General features: G+C 37.2%; 2 protein-coding genes across 5 annotated transcripts in view; one reads left to right on the plus strand and one right to left on the minus strand.

The window, feature by feature from the left end:
• The first annotated feature begins 7,921 nt into the window (after window positions 1–7,921).
• Window positions 7,922–13,836, plus strand: ckma (creatine kinase, muscle a). The gene is made up of 8 exons (XM_052094525.1): window positions 7,922–8,084; window positions 9,664–9,872; window positions 10,471–10,625; window positions 11,540–11,672; window positions 11,919–12,090; window positions 12,255–12,378; window positions 12,689–12,878; window positions 13,336–13,836. Exons 2-8 carry the CDS (start codon window positions 9,680–9,682, stop codon window positions 13,512–13,514), a joined length of 1,146 nt encoding a protein of 381 aa, XP_051950485.1. The 5' UTR covers window positions 7,922–8,084; window positions 9,664–9,679; the 3' UTR covers window positions 13,515–13,836.
• The window catches only part of LOC127620983 (MAP/microtubule affinity-regulating kinase 4-like), a 37,533-nt gene continuing 31,829 nt past the window's right edge, over window positions 13,433–19,136 (minus strand). The window contains exon 17 of one of the 4 annotated variants that reach the window (XM_052094374.1): window positions 13,433–19,097. In XM_052094374.1, coding sequence (XP_051950334.1) covers window positions 18,755–19,097 — 343 coding nt within the window. In that variant the 3' untranslated portion in view covers window positions 13,433–18,754. Of the gene's footprint in view, window positions 19,118–19,136 lie in introns of all 4 variants that reach the window. The other 3 variants (XM_052094400.1, XM_052094382.1, XM_052094391.1) reach the window with 3 other exon arrangements.

Genomic DNA, 19,136 nt, shown 5'->3' on the forward strand with positions numbered 1-19,136 from the left:
ATGCAAATGAGAGGTAGTCAGAGAACCTGCTTGTCACAAAAGGAAGAAAAATCAATAAAGATATTAAAATCACATTAATACAAAATATATGTCAATAAAACATATTTAATAAAAGGGGGAACTACGTTTCTTTGAAAAGGGGAACATTTCAGATATTATAAAGATTATATATCTACAGTATATTATATAGTATTACTATTAACAGTGAAAACTTCTCCTGTTGTCTCTTATTACAACATAATTGTATATCTTTATTTTTTGCAGAAATAGAAAGCAATATTGCTGATTACATTATTGCAAGAAAAATAATAAAAAAATAAATGGCCAATGAAAATTTTATACTCTATTGTTGGAAATTGAGAAATTCCTCCTGGTTTATATGTAAGAGCTTTCTCTCTGTAAATGGTAATCTTTGACATTTTTCATTTTAATAAAATGTATACACAATAAAGATAAATATAAAAAAAAGACATGTAAAATGTTTTCACTTCAACTTTCAACTTAAAGTGATAGTTCTCCCAAAAATTATAATTCTCTCATCATTTACTCACCCTCATGCCATCCCAGCGGTGTATGAATTTATTTATTCTGCTGAACACAAAGAATTATAAAATAATATTATTAGAAGAATATTTCAGCTCTGCAGGTCTTAACAATGTAAGTGAATGGGTGCCACAAGTTCTTAGCTCCAAAAAGCATATAAAGTCAGCATAAAAGTAATCCATATTACTCCAGTGGTTAAATACATGTCTTCAGAAGTGATATGATAAGTATGGGTAAGAAACAGATCAATATTTGGAGTTCTTACTTTTATATTCTTTTGTTTTTGGAAATTCATACACCTCTTGGGTGGCATAAGTTTGAGTAAATGATGAGAGAAATTTTTCTCTATTGTAAATATAATTTATATTATTGAATACGTTTTATAATTAATATCATAATATTTTATTTCATAAGATGTATAAAATATATAATGTTATGCTATATATAATGTTATAAAATATGCTATATAATTATCTAGAGACATTTATCATAATGATTAGAATGGATATCTCTGCTAGGCACACTAAGTACTGGCTTGCTTACTAATCTTACGTTCATATGGTGAATCATATTAAATTTCATGAAACACATGCCAACTGTAAACATGATACAATTCTTGTAAGTGGCTAGACTGCAGTCATAGACCTAGAGATGTGAAACAGTATAAACCATTTTGTCAGAATAATTAGTTTTGGGTTGATTTGCAGACTAATACTACTGCGATGGAAGTAAAAGAGAAATCACTCTCTTTCAGCCTAGCTTTGCGCTTCTCAAGCTCATTTTGTGGCAGCTGTAATTGTAATCTTGGTTATTTATTTGATCATTTATACAGTCCTGTATGAGGTACAGTGTAAAGTGTTGGTGTGACATGGACAATGTAAGTGCATGGCGAGACTGCGTCACAAAACAAACACTGTGATAACACACTGTCTCTGCAAATGATGCTTAGATGACAACGGTCAACAGTCCATTTAGTCATTCTGACAGTTGAATAGTGCTGATGAAGAATGAACCACTGCTGCATGGAAGGAGATAACTGTGGACTCATGTCATAATATTAATCATTAGCATTAAACTCTGATGTGGATTAACTAATTGAGTCATTTGCTGCACTAAAGCACAGAGAGAGAGAGATGGGCTGGAGGGAGGTCAAGGGAAACGTAGGGGTGTTAGAGAAATAAGAGAGAGAGAAGAATTTCTATCCATCCATCCAACCATCCATCTAGTTAGTCAAATTAGGGTTATGAATGAAATTGGGTTGACAGTTGGTGTTATCCAACATTATTTGGATTGTGATTGTGCTTTGTAGGACAGTTTAACTAACATCCTGAAAATTGAAAGAATTAGAGAATGCAAATTGCAGCAACTAAAAAATCCACACTAAAACCAATTTGAAGGAATTGTTCTTACTTTCAGTGTTGGCATAGTTTCTGCATTTTGCATTTGTAGGGCAGTATTATATTACTTTACAATGATTAGATGTTTTTTCACTGCGGTCAACCCTTGAAATGTTTGTTACAAACAAATTTAATTTTTGTTCTACTTTTTTGTTGACACTGGCTGCTTACTGGACTATTCAAGAATGTCAGTTTTGTCTAGCTGAATGCTGCTGTGTATCACACTGAGCTTTTTAAATACCGATTTCAACAGCAGGTAAAAGTTTACTGGGAAAAGTCAATATTGTACAATACTGTATGTAGTACACATTTGTATGTATACAGTACGTTTATTTTTGTAGCAATGTTTTACATGTAAACAGAAAATTCACTTTTGCATGTCCATTTTTACACATTTCGTTCATGTAAAGTCTTATATAGTAAACAGAAAATTGCCACAAAATGACATCCATACAAAAAAATCTAAAAACAAACAAACAAACAATCAAAAAACAGCAACAATCAAAAAACTGCGGTAGTTGTGTAAAAACAATAAATTGTACCTCCTCACAGTACGTAACACTACAAGTTCCCATCTTCTTGGTGGACATCATGTCATTCTTGTTGGTCTGACCAGAGATTTAGCTGACATCACAAACATTCCATGTCATAGATATTTATAGATACACGTATGTCTGATAGATTTTGAGGATTATTTTACATGTGACATCTCACACGATGAAAGAATGTTTAGAAGTTGTGAAGAGTATGACAATTTCACTGAGATTCAACTCTGTATCTGCATGATTTTATGCATTGCATTAAAAGCCATGTGCAAATTGTAAACAATTGTACTTGCTCTTTTGCACACGTGCCAAAACGCGTGCAGTTTGCTTAAATGAATAAGAAATTCAAATCTGGTTTTAACAAGAAACTAATTGTTCAGAGATTTTAAATTATTGTTTTGAAAAAAATTATTCTCGTTCGAGAATTGAGCCAAAGCGATTGAAATTCCACACTACTCCAGGTGACCTCTGAGACCTCCTAACCTATCCAACACCCAACCCTCTGTACAAGCATGCAAGCATACATGTAGCACACATGAAGACATGCACTTTTACATTTGTTTATTTAGCAGATTTATCCAAGATTTATCCAAAGGGACTTACAAATGAGAAATGTCACAACATATGTTATTAAGAATACTTTAAAATAAGAAGTGCTGCAATACAAAGTAACAAAATTGCACATAAAAAAAACATGCACACACACTCTATGAGTATCCCTTAAAACCAGGCTTGGCTAAAAGGTCATATGAAATGTTTAGACTCAGGTTACCTGCTACTCTTCCAAAGGCCAAGAATATTATTAGCATCTGCTACTGCTTGTTAACTTGCTACTTTCACCAAGACTACAGAGCATGATTGCATGGCTTCCTGTGGATACGCACACACAAACAGAACATATACAATAATTCTCCATGGAGATTCCATGCAAGATTTTCTCAAGTCCACACCTCACTTCCACTTCAACGTTGTATTTGTAAATATTCATGTGTCTTATAGGACTCATTCGAGTTAGTTAGCAGCCAAGATGGAATCTGCAGGCTTTTTATTTATATAATTCTGCCATGATTTTGAGGGACAATCTATTAAGTTCTGTGGAAGGGATTTGAACATTGCGAAAAGTGTTAAAACTGAGCTGATTGTCCTATACTCTTATAGGTAGCTGAAAGCAAACCCAAATAGAGCTGTTCAGTGGTGACGCCGTAGACAAACCCGGAAGGCTAATCTCTGGATTTTCCTATCGGTTTTTATAAATTGGGGTTTCAATTTATGAGTAAAAAAGGTCTGTTTTAAACATTAACAATACGTGGATGTTTTGTTTGACAACATAAATTACACAAAGTCATGCCTTAAACGTGAATTTTGAAGCATCTCTCTCTGTGTGTGTGTGTGTTTTAAAATAGTATGCAATTCAATATGGGTTAAAAATTCACATTTGAGTTATGAAAGAGTGTAATTTATGCTGTAGAACAAAATATCCACGTATCGTCAATGTATAATCTTAATTTAACCTCAATATAACAAACTATAGGAAAATCCAGAGGGAACACATGGCGAAGATTTTCCGACTACAACTCGAATGCTCTATTAGCCAAAAATATTTGATAAACAAACATTTCAGCATGTTCCCGATCCTTTTGGAAATCATCTTCATGTCTTTTACTTGTGATCTTAAGCCCAAAGTACACTTCGGTTGTCCGCATTGCTAATCACTCCACGCACAGTATGTGCGACGTAAAATTCATCATCAGCACAGTCCTGAGTCATCTGTGTGCATCATCAACGCATGTGCCTGCCGTTGACAGTACAAAAAGAACATCACAAAGCAGTCATAAAATCTAAGTATACCTGGGAGGCCCTAAGCACTGTTACATGTATTCATCTCACTGCTCAATGACTACATTTCTTAAATGCACTCAGTCATTTTTTGGTTTATGTTGTGCTGGCTGATTTGGAAATTAACTTGGACTTGTACTTACACCTAGCGATGTGGATGCAGCATCATGCAAAAGCCATTAATCTATTTGTAGTGAGTCATGAATAATTTATCCAGTAAGTGAAAGTGTCCAATAACAGGATATTATATACATATTTTTCAAGAGTACTCTTCATTTTCATTTGTCATAGTGTTCAACATTATTTCCATCAGGTTTTGTAACACAAGACATGCTGTCAATTTATGTGTCTCCTCACTTTCTTTTTGTTGTATAACATATATACTGTCTTGTATATTAGCTGGAGCTGTATTGAGATTCTGTTCTTTCATCTTATACCTTAGCAAACGGATGTTACACAATCTATTACCCCTCCCATTAGCACACCATTCTGACAACACCCCACAGACATAGAAAGACAAGTCACAACTCTTACACAATTAACTTAAATGACTAATATTGAATGATTGCATGGCATTTAGTCTTTAGTGGCATTTAGTCTTTAGTCTTTACTTCAGTTCTTCCAGATGACACCGTAACTCAAGACGTTTTCTCAATGATTACCATGAAACTGCTCGAAATCATCTTTGGTTTTGAGATCATTTGGAAAGATGTTACAGTGTCTTATGAAATAACACATGCATAACCAGATGGGACAAATTTGGGCACCATTCTATGTGTGCAGGACAAATAGAAGACAGCTGTGTGAGTGTGGTTTGCGTGAGGGGTGTCACCACAGGGCAAGGGCACAGTGAAAGACCCCTCCCTCTTATATATCCAGTCCTGGCCATGGATACTATACCCTCCCCAAGCAACCAGCCTTCAAATACTAAACTGTTTTGTCTGAAGTCACACTAAATCTTAGAGTTGGAGTAATAAATTGAGCAATTACTTGACACAAGACGCAAAAGACATACAAAACTTTTGGCTATATCTAAAAAGCTGCGTGAGTGTGCCTTTGTGTGTGTGTGTGTGTGTGTGTGTGTGTGTGTGTGTGTGTGTGTGTGTGTGTGTGTGTGTGCGCGTGCACATGTTTGACAGTGTGCTAAGACTGGCATGCTATTCACAATTGGTGGCATGTTGGAGACAGTAAGACTATCATTAATGTCCTTCACTGAGTCCTCCTGTGAAACCTGAAGCCATGAGTGACAAAGGGACAATTAAAAAATGAATTTAAATTTAAAGGAGTTAACCACATAATAAAAATTATGTCATCATTTACTTACCCATATTACTTTCTGTCTTCCATGATACACAAAAGTATATGTTTGGCAGAATGACACCCTCAGTCACCATTCTTCTTTTTTCCATACAATGAAAGTGAATATTGACCATTGTGAAGCCATGTCCACATTAATCCATTTCAGTTTGAAAACTCCCTTTTCAGTTTTCTAATGTCATGGAGAGCCTTTTTGAAAGTCACCATTTCCGGTGGAGGAAAATGCTGCTACAGTGTGGACAAGAGGTGTAAACGTAACAAAATCAAAGCGTTTTCAAACAAAAACGTATTAGTGTGGCCATGGTCTGAGGCTGCCATTCTGCCCAATATTTCCTTTTACTTTCCTCAAAATAAAGAAAGTCACACGGTTTTGAACAACATGGGGGCAGGCAATTGATTTAGTGAATGAGAATTTTGAGTAGAATTTCACTTTAAATCTCAACGTGCATTCATTAAAAGAAATGTGTCAAACAATGATCATCAATGAAAATCAGGGGGACGTGTTGAAACTGAATGAAGGGTGATTGCTAGAAAGATATATGGGGGAGGGGAATACTCATTATATACTGTGAGACTCTAGTATTGGGGACAGGGCCTCCCTGAGTGAGGACGTGGGTGTGTATACTGTATGCGTGTGCCTGAGAGAAATTGAGTGCCTAAATACTACAAACAATAGGAGCTTTATTTTGAGTGTGCACAGCGCAGCGTTACGCACTGAGACCCTGCGCAACGTCTTATCCAATTTCGTGAAAGAGCCAATTCTAAGCTCAATTTTTCAAAATGAAATATATGAAGTGAAGTGCGTTCTGATAAAATCCCTGTTAATACTAGTCATGATTTGTGTGTCATTAGATGAAAATGTTTAACATTCTCAATAATTAAACCGAGTGTTTCCAAACCAAAACCAAACGAGGACTGCATTTTCCATGTGCTTAGAAGGAGCATGTCACTACAAATGTTCCAGAGATGGTGGCTGAGGAAGAACCTCAGAATTAAATTGCACTTGACCCAGCTCATTAGTGCTTTGTGCATGCAATTTCACCAAACCCACTTTTGCTTATATTTGTGCTTATATTTGCGTGCATGCCATAAAATAGGGCCATAAGTGTTCACTGAATTTTGTTATACTTACTGTTATCAAATAGGACACCCACTGTGTGCATCTGTTGTGCGTCCATCAATTGATGACTGCTCAGTCAAACTCAGAGGTTACTCTTTCATAGAGCAGGAGACTTACTGGATTCTCAGTTTTGTTTATATTAGAGTAAGTATCAATTTTGTCTCAGATGTTTTTCCTAAAATTCCTTAGGTGAAATAAAACTAAAAGAAAATGTAACAATTGTTGACATACAGAATATAGAGCTATCAAGCTAATGGGGATAGCATAGCTGACATAATATGGTCTTGGAAGTATTTAATGAGAAATGTTTATATTGAAATTAGTTTCTTTTGGTTGCAGACATTTGTTTCTTTATAAATGTGAGCACAATGTGAGGAATTGTTGAAATCTCTTGTGAGACATGTGATTACTGGGGCCTTTATCTCAGTAGAAGCATCTGAGGAACAGGAGACTTAAGTGACTGTCTCAATCAGCTCTTTGCTTTCAAGGATTAAAAACGAAAATATTTTTTCGTTCTTCTTTCCTATTGGCAACCACCAAACAGTTTAGAGTGCAAGATAACGTTGACTTTAGTGCAACAAGTAGTGTGCCAATTAATAATCCAGTAACATTAAAATCTAAACAATTATATCCAGGTGAAACATGTCAGAGATACACCAATCTACCCAAAAGCAATAGTTTGCAATTGAGAGTTCATCAAAGTGATTTTCACAACAACTGTCTTTCTTAGATCTAGTTCAGAGGGTTTAAAAGTGGCAGCTGATGTCCTTTTACCCCTCATCTGCATAACCCAAACATGACAGATAAATTAATTAAAACTGCTCTGATACTGTGGCAAACTTCACCTGCAAAAGTGCTAAGTGAATTTGCAGCCTTCTCTGTAATTTTTTCCTAGGCCATCTGCCTGACGTGAGCACTTCTGATATCCATGGTATGTTTGGCAAAAGCGCTGCTCAGCCTTTTTATCATGTGCAGACCCACCATGCCCCTTCACCCACACCTCCAACCTCTACCCCACTGAAAAGCTATGTATGGTGGGAAGTGTAAATGGATATGGGAGGGGAGGGGGAACAGCCCACAGCTGCTATCTCGTCTAAGATTCCTTGGATATAAACTGAAGCCTTTCATAAACTAAACAGGGCATAAGAGACAGGGATTGACCAATCAGAATTCGGCTATCTCTAAAATGGGCCAGCCAATGGCTGCAGGGGTCACTGGTATATAAACCCAAACTGGACTAATCTTGCTTGGGTGACCCCTATTTCGGCTTTGGTGAACAGGATCTGATCCCAAGGACTGTTACCTCTTTTGTTGTCTTGTGTGCAGGTAAAGATATCAATATTCTTGAACGACCAACATTCATTGGGAGGAAAGAGTAGAGAAATCTCAGGAAAATGTAGCTAAAAATAATTTCATGCAATAACTGTGAGAGCATGTAAGATGCGCAAAATGACAAATAAATCTGGTCAGACTAAAGCAGAATGGAAGTCATTTATGAGGCTGCTGGAATTTTGCAGATGTAAGAATCCTTAAAAAATCTTGTTAGGCATAAGTACTTACTTATTCTTAATGTATTTATCGTAATTATGAACACTAACATTAGAGCAAGTTACAGTGAAGTACGTAAGAAAAGTTAATTGTTGTGACAAAAGTAGGAGAGCTGAAGTATTTGTGAAAGGCTTGTAGATTTACAATGGCAGAAAATATTGAAATCTGCAGAAATGTTGAATGTTAAGGTTCAAATATGATGGGTAAGTGACACTAGGTTTGATTGATTTTAAGCATTTTTTTAAATGAGGGAGCACACTGGCACTTTTGTACGGCAGATGTCAAATTAAACCTCTTCTAAGTTCAAAAGGTGTAACATGCAGCTGCTCTGAGAGCATAATCAGATACAGTTATAAAAACCCAGGGACATACTACTGTTTCTCCTACTGGAGCATTTGGTCAGGTTCTCTCTTGTGGCTATTTTTAAAATAGGAGTATGGGAGAAGTTTCTAGCAGTTGTATTTCACAGAACACATAGCAAAGGCCACTATATATAAGGTACAAAAATGTATTTTATCCAAATGGACACTTAAATCGCATAGCCAGGGTGTGAAGAGCATGTTTGGCAAATATGATTTATTTGATTCTCAAACCAGTTCTGAATACATTGTGTTGAATCCATCTGTGCAGTTATGTAGAATATACAGAATGTGGAATATACAGTTTGTGACCAGTATGTTCAGAGTTTTTCGGGAGAGGTTCGAGATCATCGGAAATCATATGGGAAGGAGTGGACACCATAGTAAAAATAGATCAGTCTACATATAGACATGAGAGTGTGTCTCTCCCCTTTCTTGTCAAGTCAGACATATCCTGTTACAAATGAGGACCTCAAGTGGAGGTTGCTAGGATACCAGACAGACAGAAGTTTTATGTTTGCAGCTGTGTTTTACAGGTGTATCATTCATCACAATCCAATGGAGATTCAATTCAGATGTAATATCTGATGTTTTACTAAAGTGGTTTTATTGATTTCAGCATGTTGTGACTAGTAAATGCATTTAAAAACAAAAGATGTCAAAGGGAATCCATTTCAAATACTCTGGCTATACTAAACTTTTATTAATTTGAACCTTTAACTTGTGAAATATTTGCAGCTGTTTATGAGATGATCTGTAATTCTGTAAGCCTTTACATGCATGGTTGGAAAAACATCTCTAAGTCCACTGATTACTGACAAAGAGTAGAATTAGTCAAATAATGATCAAACACTTTGAGGTCAGAGACCATGTTAGACAGGTGACACTGGCATACAAGCAAATGTCTTGTCTAGGAAGTATTTAAATTAATATAACAAATTGAATTAAAAATCGATATTCTTTACCTCTTTCTCACTTCTTCCGTGTCCAAACCTCAGTGGTACAATCGCAATCATGCCTTTCGGAAACACTCACAACAACTTTAAGCTGAACTTCTCAGTTGATGAGGAGTTTCCAGACCTTACCAAGCACAACAACCATATGGCCAAGGTGCTGACTAAGGATATGTACGCCAAGCTTAGGGACAAGCAGACACCTACAGGCTTCACTTTGGATGATGTTATCCAGACTGGTGTTGACAACCCAGGTAAACATTGGTGTCTACAAACTTACCATATTATCACCTCGAACTATAGTTTATAGACCTTATTCACAGTAGCGCCATCTTTCATATTTAATGGGAATTTTAACGATGCTGTGAGTGACATTTTATTACATCTCTTCAAAAATCTCCTAGATCACATCTGATTTTCCACAACTCATGTTGTCTGGAGAGTTTTGTCCACTGAATGATATCAAAAATGTTTATTTTTTATTTTTATGTTTTGTCCGCGGAACGATCCAAAAACACTTTAAACTGTAGTACAACCAATTCAAGAGAATGTACATCTATCCCTCACAGCCTCTTTGTCATTCCCAAGAAAAATGGCACTACTGTGATTTAGGTCTGGAGATCATCAACACATTTGTGTACAGATTAAAACATGTTGTTTTAGTGACATGAGAAACATGAATCTATTGATAATTAGCTGACTTCATCCACCTCTTAATTTGTTTTCATAACTGATCTCTGCTATCCAATTTATAGTGTTTTTAATGTTGTACGTTCTGCTAAATAAGCTTTTCTAACATCTAAATCACCACAGTAGTTGTGCATCATTCCACTGTATTTTATTTTTCTCCAGGTCACCCCTTCATCATGACTGTCGGCTGTGTTGCTGGTGATGAGGAGTCTTACGATGTGTTCAAGGATCTCTTTGACCCAATCATTTCTGATCGTCATGGTGGATACAAAGCAACTGACAAGCACAAGACTGACCTCAACTTCGAGAACCTGAAGGTACAATCTATAATTTTTATAGAAGTTTTATATATCAATAGATAGTCTAACATGGAAATATTGGGACAACCATAATATTGCCTCCTTGACTTCAGTTGTTTATTTAATGAGTAGATAGTACTGCATGCTTCGGCTAGTAAATACATCTGCAAATTCATGGGTATACTAAACAAATTAGGCTATAAAGTAAACTTGTTTTGAAGGGATAGTTCATCCATAAATGAAAATTCTCACCTTAATTACTCACTTTCATGCCATCCAAGATGAGTATAACTTTCTTTCTTCTATTGAACACATATAAAGATTATAAGAAGAATATCTCAGCTCTGTAGGTCCATGTAACGCAAGTAAATGATGACCAGGCCTTTTCAAGCTCTAAGAAGCACATTGAGGCAGCATAAAAGTATTCCATAAGACTTGAGTGGTTAAATCTCAGGTCTTCTGAAGCAATGCAATCCCTTTGGGTGAAAAACAGATACATACTTGAATCCTTTTTTAAAGGATTTTACTTTCAGAATGTGAAAGTGGAGATTTATACTAAAAAGAACTTAAATATTGACCTGTTTCTCACCCATACCTATTATAGCTTCTTAAGATTATAGATTTAACCACTAGAGTCTTATGAATTGCTTTTATGCTGCCTCAATGTGCTTTTTAGAGCTTGAAAGGCCTGGTCACCATTCACTTGATTTATGGACCTACAGAGCTGAGATATTCTTCACAAAATCTTAATTTGGTTTCTGCAGAAGAAAAAGAAAACTCTCGTATCTAGGATGGCATGAGTGTGAGTAAATTATGAGAGAATTTACATTTTTGGGGTGCACTATACCTTTAAAAATGGTAAACATTTTGTTCAGTTTTGAAATGACTTTTGAAATAACTTTGAATTTTAAAGATAAAATCTAAATTTTTAGGGTGGTGATGACCTGGACCCAAATTATGTTTTGAGCAGTCGTGTGCGTACTGGCCGCAGCATCAAGGGATATGCCTTGCCCCCCCACAACAGCCGCGGAGAGCGCAGAGCTGTGGAAAAGCTGTCTGTTGAAGGTGTGTAGTCGTTAAACATACATGTGAGCACAAAATACAAACCTGTCAAGCACTGTACACAAAGTAGTACTAAACCCATATGCACTTAGTTGTATTGGCCTAATTGAAATTACCCTTGGGATTATAAAATATAAGTAAGGGTGGAACATAATGTGAAACATTAAGATAATGACAATCCGACAATAACAATGAAATTTGTAGACTCGGAATAAATCAGATTTTTGCTCTGTGGATTTCTTTCTACAGCTCTGAACAGCTTGGATGGAGAATTCAAGGGTAAGTACTACCCCTTGAAGTCTATGACTGATGCTGAGCAGGAGCAGCTGATTGCTGACCACTTCCTCTTTGACAAACCCGTCTCCCCCCTGCTGCTGGCTGCTGGTATGGCCCGCGACTGGCCCGATGCCAGAGGCATTTGGTGAGTGAAATGTCGGAATGTGCATAAACATAATATATTTGTTGCAGAGCACACATATTTAACCTAGAATATAGGGAATAAGTGGTCAAGAATTGACCATACATTAGTTGAATTGGAGTTGAATGGGTCTAATTTGAGCCTGTTCCTCTAATTACTTCCCACAGGCACAATGAGAACAAAACCTTCTTGGTTTGGGTGAATGAGGAGGATCACCTGCGTGTCATCGCCATGCAGAAGGGTGGCAACATGAAGGAGGTGTTCAAACGCTTCTGCGTTGGTCTTCAGAAGGTATGGAGAACACGTGCGCACACACACACAATCACAGACAAACACTTTGGTATTACTATCATTATGAGGACTTTACTTTTACTTCTATTGTTTTTATATTGACATAAAAATATTTTAAAAACTCTAACCCTACATTTTGCCCTCTTTAGATTTTCTTTAAATCCTTATTTAGATTATTTCTTAAGCCATTTGAATTGTTGGGACAGTTATGAATGTTCTCACCATGTATGTCAAACAGAAACCTAAAAACACACAATTAAACCTCTATACTCCCCTTCTGAATGTGCATGTATATGTTCTGCACTAACAGATTGAGGAAATTTTCAAGAAGCACAACCATGGATTCATGTGGAACGAGCATCTTGGTTTCGTTCTTACCTGCCCCTCTAACCTGGGCACAGGCCTGCGTGGTGGAGTTCACGTCAAGCTGCCCAAGCTGAGCACACACCCCAAGTTTGATGAGATCCTGAAAAGACTGCGCCTGCAGAAGCGTGGCACAGGTATCCAAACATCTAACGCTCACATATTCAGATATGTGAGTTGACATAATTGATTTGATGACTCTAAAACCACGTTTATAGTCAATGGTATGATTACAGGGCTGCAGATATGCAGCACAATAGTGCAGCTAAACATGTCTTGAAGGGATAGTTCATGCAAAAAAATTACAATTCTGACATTTACTCAACATCATGTGTTTCTTCCGAACACAAAACAAGGTGTTTGGTAGAATGTTAGTATCAGTCACCATTCACTTTCATTTAGTATTTCTCCAAGCAATGAAAGTGCATGGTGACTGAGGCTAACATTTTGTCTATTTTACGGAAGAAAGAAAAACATTCGTTTTGGGTGAACGATCCGAACAAACGTCAGGGAGTCAGAAAGTATGGTTCGCATCTGCTCCATTGGTTGTCCTCCACTTCCACAGACTCATTTATTCTTCTACGATTCTCTCAGGTGGTGTGGACACTGCTTCCGTTGGTGGCGTGTTTGACATTTCAAATGCTGACCGTATTGGCTCATCTGAGGTTGAACAGGTGCAGTGCGTGGTTGATGGCGTCAAACTGATGGTTGACATGGAGAAGAAGCTGGAGAAGGGCGAGGCCATCGACAGCATGATCCCCGCTCAGAAATAAAGCGAGAGCCCTTCCTCTTTTTTTTTCTTGTCTTTTTTTTTTTAGTCCATCATGTAGTCTGACAGCATTGCGGAGAAAACTGCTGCTCGAAAAGACAGTCTTGACTTTGCATATGTCTTTGCATACTTCATTATCTTCTATGTCATTTCGCCATCACTTTTTTCCACTTTGTTTCCTGTTCAGTCGGTAACATCTTGGGATCAGATTCCCGGCACAGGTGTGAGTACCTGTCGTCGAGGCTTCACCTCAATTTTAACCTTGGTTGTAAAAAGTGAATCAAGTCAATCAAGTTGTATTTAAATAAAAATACCTCATAAAAACATTTGTGTGAGCACAGTCCATTATTATTGGTTTCTTCAGTAATTTTTTTTGATAATTATTTACAATTGTTATGTAAAAGGTGCCCTTTAAGGAAAAAAACCATTCTGCGCCACTAGTGTTGCAAAACAGGATTGCAAAAATGTATTGTTTTAACTGATTATAAACAGCTTTTCCAAACACTTCCGTCTTCCATTGGGCGTACATAAAAAAACACCATTGGTTAAGTCAATGTTGTTGTGTCGGCCTGGACGGGCCGATCGAACAAACATAGGATTTTTTTATAGCATAACAGAGACAAAGTGTTGTGAGTTTTTGAGAAAATTAACCTATGAATGGCTTACTTATAGTTGTCTCTACATATCAAGCTGGGAAAATATTTTAACACCAAAAAAGTCTTGACTTAAACTTTAGATTTAAAGTTCAGATAGATTAAAATATAGTTCACCCAAAAATCTAAATTCTCTCATTTACTCACCCTCATGCCATCCCAGATGTGTATGACTTTCTTTCTTCTGCTGAACACAAGTATTTTTAGAAGAATATCTCAGCTCTGTTGATCCTTACAGTGCAAGTGAATGGTGATCAGGAATTTGAAGCTCCAAAAAGCAAATAAAGGCAGCGTAAAATTAATCCATAAGACTCCAGAAGTTAAATCCATGTCTTCAGAAAAGATATGATAGGTGTGGGTGAGAAACAATTTTTTTTTTATGCTATAAATCTCCACTTTCACATTCTGAAGGTAATCGGTCTCTAAAAGAGGTCAAGGCATTAAAAAGAGTATTACATCATCTTATGGATTACTTTCATGCTGACTTTATGTGCTTTTTGGAGCTTCAAAGGCCTGATCACAATTCACTTGCAAATGAATGAAAGTCAAACAAATCTGGTATCAAGTAAATGAGAGAATTTTCTTTTTTGGGTGAACTATTATAAAGTCTAAGCAGTTTAAACAGTTTAGCCAACAAAACACAAGACTACATTTTCTTTCTTTTTTTGGATCCCCATAAATCTGCATCCGGATAACCATACAAACAAACAAACGCAATAACTGAACACAAGATGCCAACATCAGTAAACTTTATTTCTCTCAAGATCCTTTGTTTCCATTTTACCATTTAGCCAGAGGCGCAAATACCTCTGAAAAATTATAATAATAAAAAAACTTATTGTAAACAGCATCAAGAATTGAATCTTTCAGTCTCTCTCTTTGCTCTCTCTCTCTCTCTCTCTCATATACACAGTTTGTACACCTGACTTCTCTCTATCATATTGCATATTAGCTAAATGCATCTTGAGAAATCCAATGTCATAGCTGAGAGTTTACATCACAAAAAGCACAACACTGGAGGGAGTTAACCATTCAGACAGAACACACACACACACACACACACACACACACACACACACCACACAGACTCAAAATTCCCTCACTTGATGATTTAATACACTTTTTAATACTTTGGACAAATAAAAAGCTCATTCATACCAACACACATTCACTCCAGGTCAAGTATGGCTGCCAAGGCAAAGGTATGCCCGCACAAACATTTCCTACCAGGAGAGAGAGAGAGAGAGAGAGAGAGACAGACGAAGCCAGGGGAACAGAATAGCAGACTAGGGCTAATACTCTAGCACATTCATGCACACTCATCCGCAAACCAGCAAACACACACACTCTCTCCCCCTTCAATTCTTTCGCTCTTTCTGTTATTCGCATGAATCTTCTCTCTCGCTTTCTCCATATCATGCAGGATTGCAGGTTAGTGTTTCAGTTCAGCACACATAGAAATGTCTGGAGAGCTAGCAGAGGGTCTCTGCTCTAGATATGAGTTAACCTGGAGTTCTAATATACTGTATATACTATACTCACAATATTATCATCAGTATCATAATCTTATATACAGCCAGAGTCTGACTGATATAAACCATGTATTTTTTTTCTCCCAAGATAATTACTATAGAAAATAAATTAAGTACCTGTGCAAATATACACAAATCGAAGTGTTCACATTTAAGACATTGGCGCCCTCCGGTGGCCAAACATGGGTGCTACCTACAGAGCCGTAGGATGCAGCTGATTCAAGTCAACATGAGTGCACAGAGGTCGTAATGGACATCTAACAGATACAGATCTCAGCGGTCCAAACTAGACAGAGCCAGACTGGTCCAGGACCTGCACTCTGTTCAGTTTGAAACAGGAAGTGTCTCCACAACAGGAGTCCAATCACAGAGCAGACAGAACAATGACAAATATTTCCAGCAATCGAACGAGAAGGAACTGGGTATCTTTCTGAACATGTAGCACAAAGGAAGAGAATAAACTGAACAAGACAACAAAAAAGTGGATCAGTGAGAGGATGGATGAAGAGATGGCAGGCTGAAGGGAAGCACCACCGTGAAACATCTGGAGTCAATCAACTCTGAAAACTAAACGAATTGTGACTCTTGGTCAGCCTTTGACATACTTGCTGCAGTCTAAACAATCAAAAGCAAGAACCAACCTTGTTGTCCACACCATAAACTAGAACCTCGACCCAATTTAAAACCCTCTCGTGAACAAAGAGAGAAATGCCATTATGAGCATGGAGAAAGTCAATAAGTAATCCTTCAGTATCAACGAAATATTTCACACATGACAGCACAGTGACTACCTCAGCCAATCAAAGCGTCTCTCACACACCAACAAAACATTGTTGAGTGCAACAAAGAAAATCACCGAACTAGCAAGAACTATCCTGTACACCTTAACGCATTGCTGTACCTGACCTGAAATCTGTGTACTTCCGCAGTATCTTACTGGCCATGGGCTGGCAGCACCAACAGGGCCTAAGCATGGCTTGAAACGATGATAGATAACAACTTGTAGACAAAACATTAACAGTAATCTATTGCTATTGCACCATTACCACCACAGATTTTTGAGCCATTAAATTGTACATATTCTTGTAAGTTTTATGCTTGGCAAATTGACAATTAAAACAATTTTAGGTCTTGTTACACAATAAATGTCCAAAACTAGTTTCAATAGGCAAGCAAAGGGCATTATTTTAAATGGTCAGAAAAAAGAAATAGGTGAGTTAATTAATAAACCTTATTCTGCCCATAAATATTAATCAAAAGCAGCCTATACCTTCAATTCAGGTGCCAGACCTGCACATAAATTCATTACATTTCTAATAACGTGCTTGTAGCAGAGGGCTCCAAAAGCCATTATGATCCACAGATAATACATGACCAGTCCATGAATAATTGTCATATCGAGATAGAATGCTAGACACAATGTGAATGGTCTATTCTTAAATTGCAACTCTGTTCATGTGACATAGCATTGTTAGGAGAATTATTAGCCAACTTATTTAAAGTAAGCTTGCAAACTTGCCTCATACAACACACATACACTCTTTTCTAAGCCCTGTTGGTGCACTTGCCCCCCAAAATCTATACAGCAGTAAGATCACTAAACATTTGTTTATATGGTGCATTGAGGTACAGTATTTGATTGTTGGATAAGGAATCAAAATGTTTTTTGAATACAAATGTAATCATTTAAATCCCTGGAACTTTCATGAAAAAGCACTGAAATGTCTGAATTGATTGTTGAATTTATAATAACTGACATAAAGTTGGCAATCACTACGCTGTAATATTTAGCAAAAAGGGACACTGTTTCCTGCTGGAGGTGCAGGGAAAACATTTTTTTGTTATAAAGACCATGATTATCCATTGAACATATTGATCATTACTTGTTATTATATGTTACACTTAAAATTTTGTAAAATAATTACATTAAGATGAGTTTGACAACTGAATAATATCCAATAGGAAAGGTGTTTTTTCCTTCACGTGAAAACGGTTCAGAAATCTACAATGCAGGAAGTGTCTCTTTAATCCTGATTGCTTAGATCCAAAAATCATACGCTCTGAAACCTTAACTTCACTCTGATTTGATAAAGGGACAGGTAACTCTAATTGCAAGGGATCATGGAACAGGAGTCATCAAAAAAAAAGAAAAGAAAGGAATATCAACCGCTCAGAGAGCCTGTTTGAGATCGGTCAGGCAAAGTCATTTGGCATTTAATCTCTTTTCTATATCTGGATAATAAACTAATCAGCGGTAGGTAATACGTAAACTGGCACTACACATCAGAATAACACATTTTCTAAGGAACAAAATTCTGCTCTGACAATTTCAAGAACAAAGTGTAGTGTGTTCCACGATGAGTCTGCGATTGGTTGGCTTATAGCCTCATCAAGTTTGTGATCACCAGCAAGTCTGATTTAGATTTGTGTGGGCACTGTGAGCTATGATGATTGGATACATTTGCCAACTTCATTTTTGTGCATATAGTTCATTGGCAGCTACAGTTCTACATTTTCAATGATTCAATGAGATTATGACTCTGTAATAACAAATGTAAGACACAATAATCACAAAAACATAATACATTATGACCCGTTTAAAATGTCAAAACTTGAAAACATACAAAAGTGGTTAAAAAAAGAATGACATCAATTATTTAAGTAAAAATGTTATGACTAGAATGAGAATAAAATACTAAACTGGATTCAATCCAGATCCAGTGAATGAGGCTGCTCTGTGTGTGTGTGTGTTTGTGTGTATTCGTGTTAAGAAGCACCCCTGTTTATGTTGCACATGATGGGATGTGTTTGTTTTTGTGGATTTGCACAATTTTGGGATATTAGTGCCCCGCGCCTTTAACGTGACTGTGTTTGTATATATGTGTGTGTGTGTGTGTGTGTGTATGTGTTTGAAGTTTTGGTGTATGTTGAATCTTGACTGGAGGTGGGAGCAGATTTTTTTTTAAGTCTGTTACACATAGGTGGGCAGATCAAAGTCAGTTTGCTTTAACAATTGATATAGTGAGGGGGCATATACAATTTACTCTCCACCCGTCCCCTCAGAGCTCCACCTCTTTAGAGATCTGTGATGCGATGTGCCTGAAGGCAAGGGGGGCCCCCCACAGGCGTGTGTAGCGTACTCCATTTGCCTCTGCAAGACCCACACTTAGTTGGCACACCTCAGCTTGGAATGCAACCTTTGACCCTGCCACTCCATGACTGCAACACAGCAGAAACGGACCAGCGTGCCGGACCTGGCAGCCACACCCCCTGGCTGCCTCACGCAAGGCCAGTACCACTTCTGCAGGGGCCCGGGGGGGACGGGAGAGATGACTACTTACATCCCAGCCCCCTCCCCCGCCCCAGGGCTTGGACGCTTTCTGATCCCCAGATAGATGGCCACTGGTAGAGGGAGAGAGAGAGTATTTGAATGAGATACAG

This window comes from Xyrauchen texanus, chromosome 3 (genome assembly GCF_025860055.1).
Source record: "Xyrauchen texanus isolate HMW12.3.18 chromosome 3, RBS_HiC_50CHRs, whole genome shotgun sequence".
Taxonomy (NCBI): Eukaryota; Metazoa; Chordata; class Actinopteri; order Cypriniformes; family Catostomidae; genus Xyrauchen; species Xyrauchen texanus.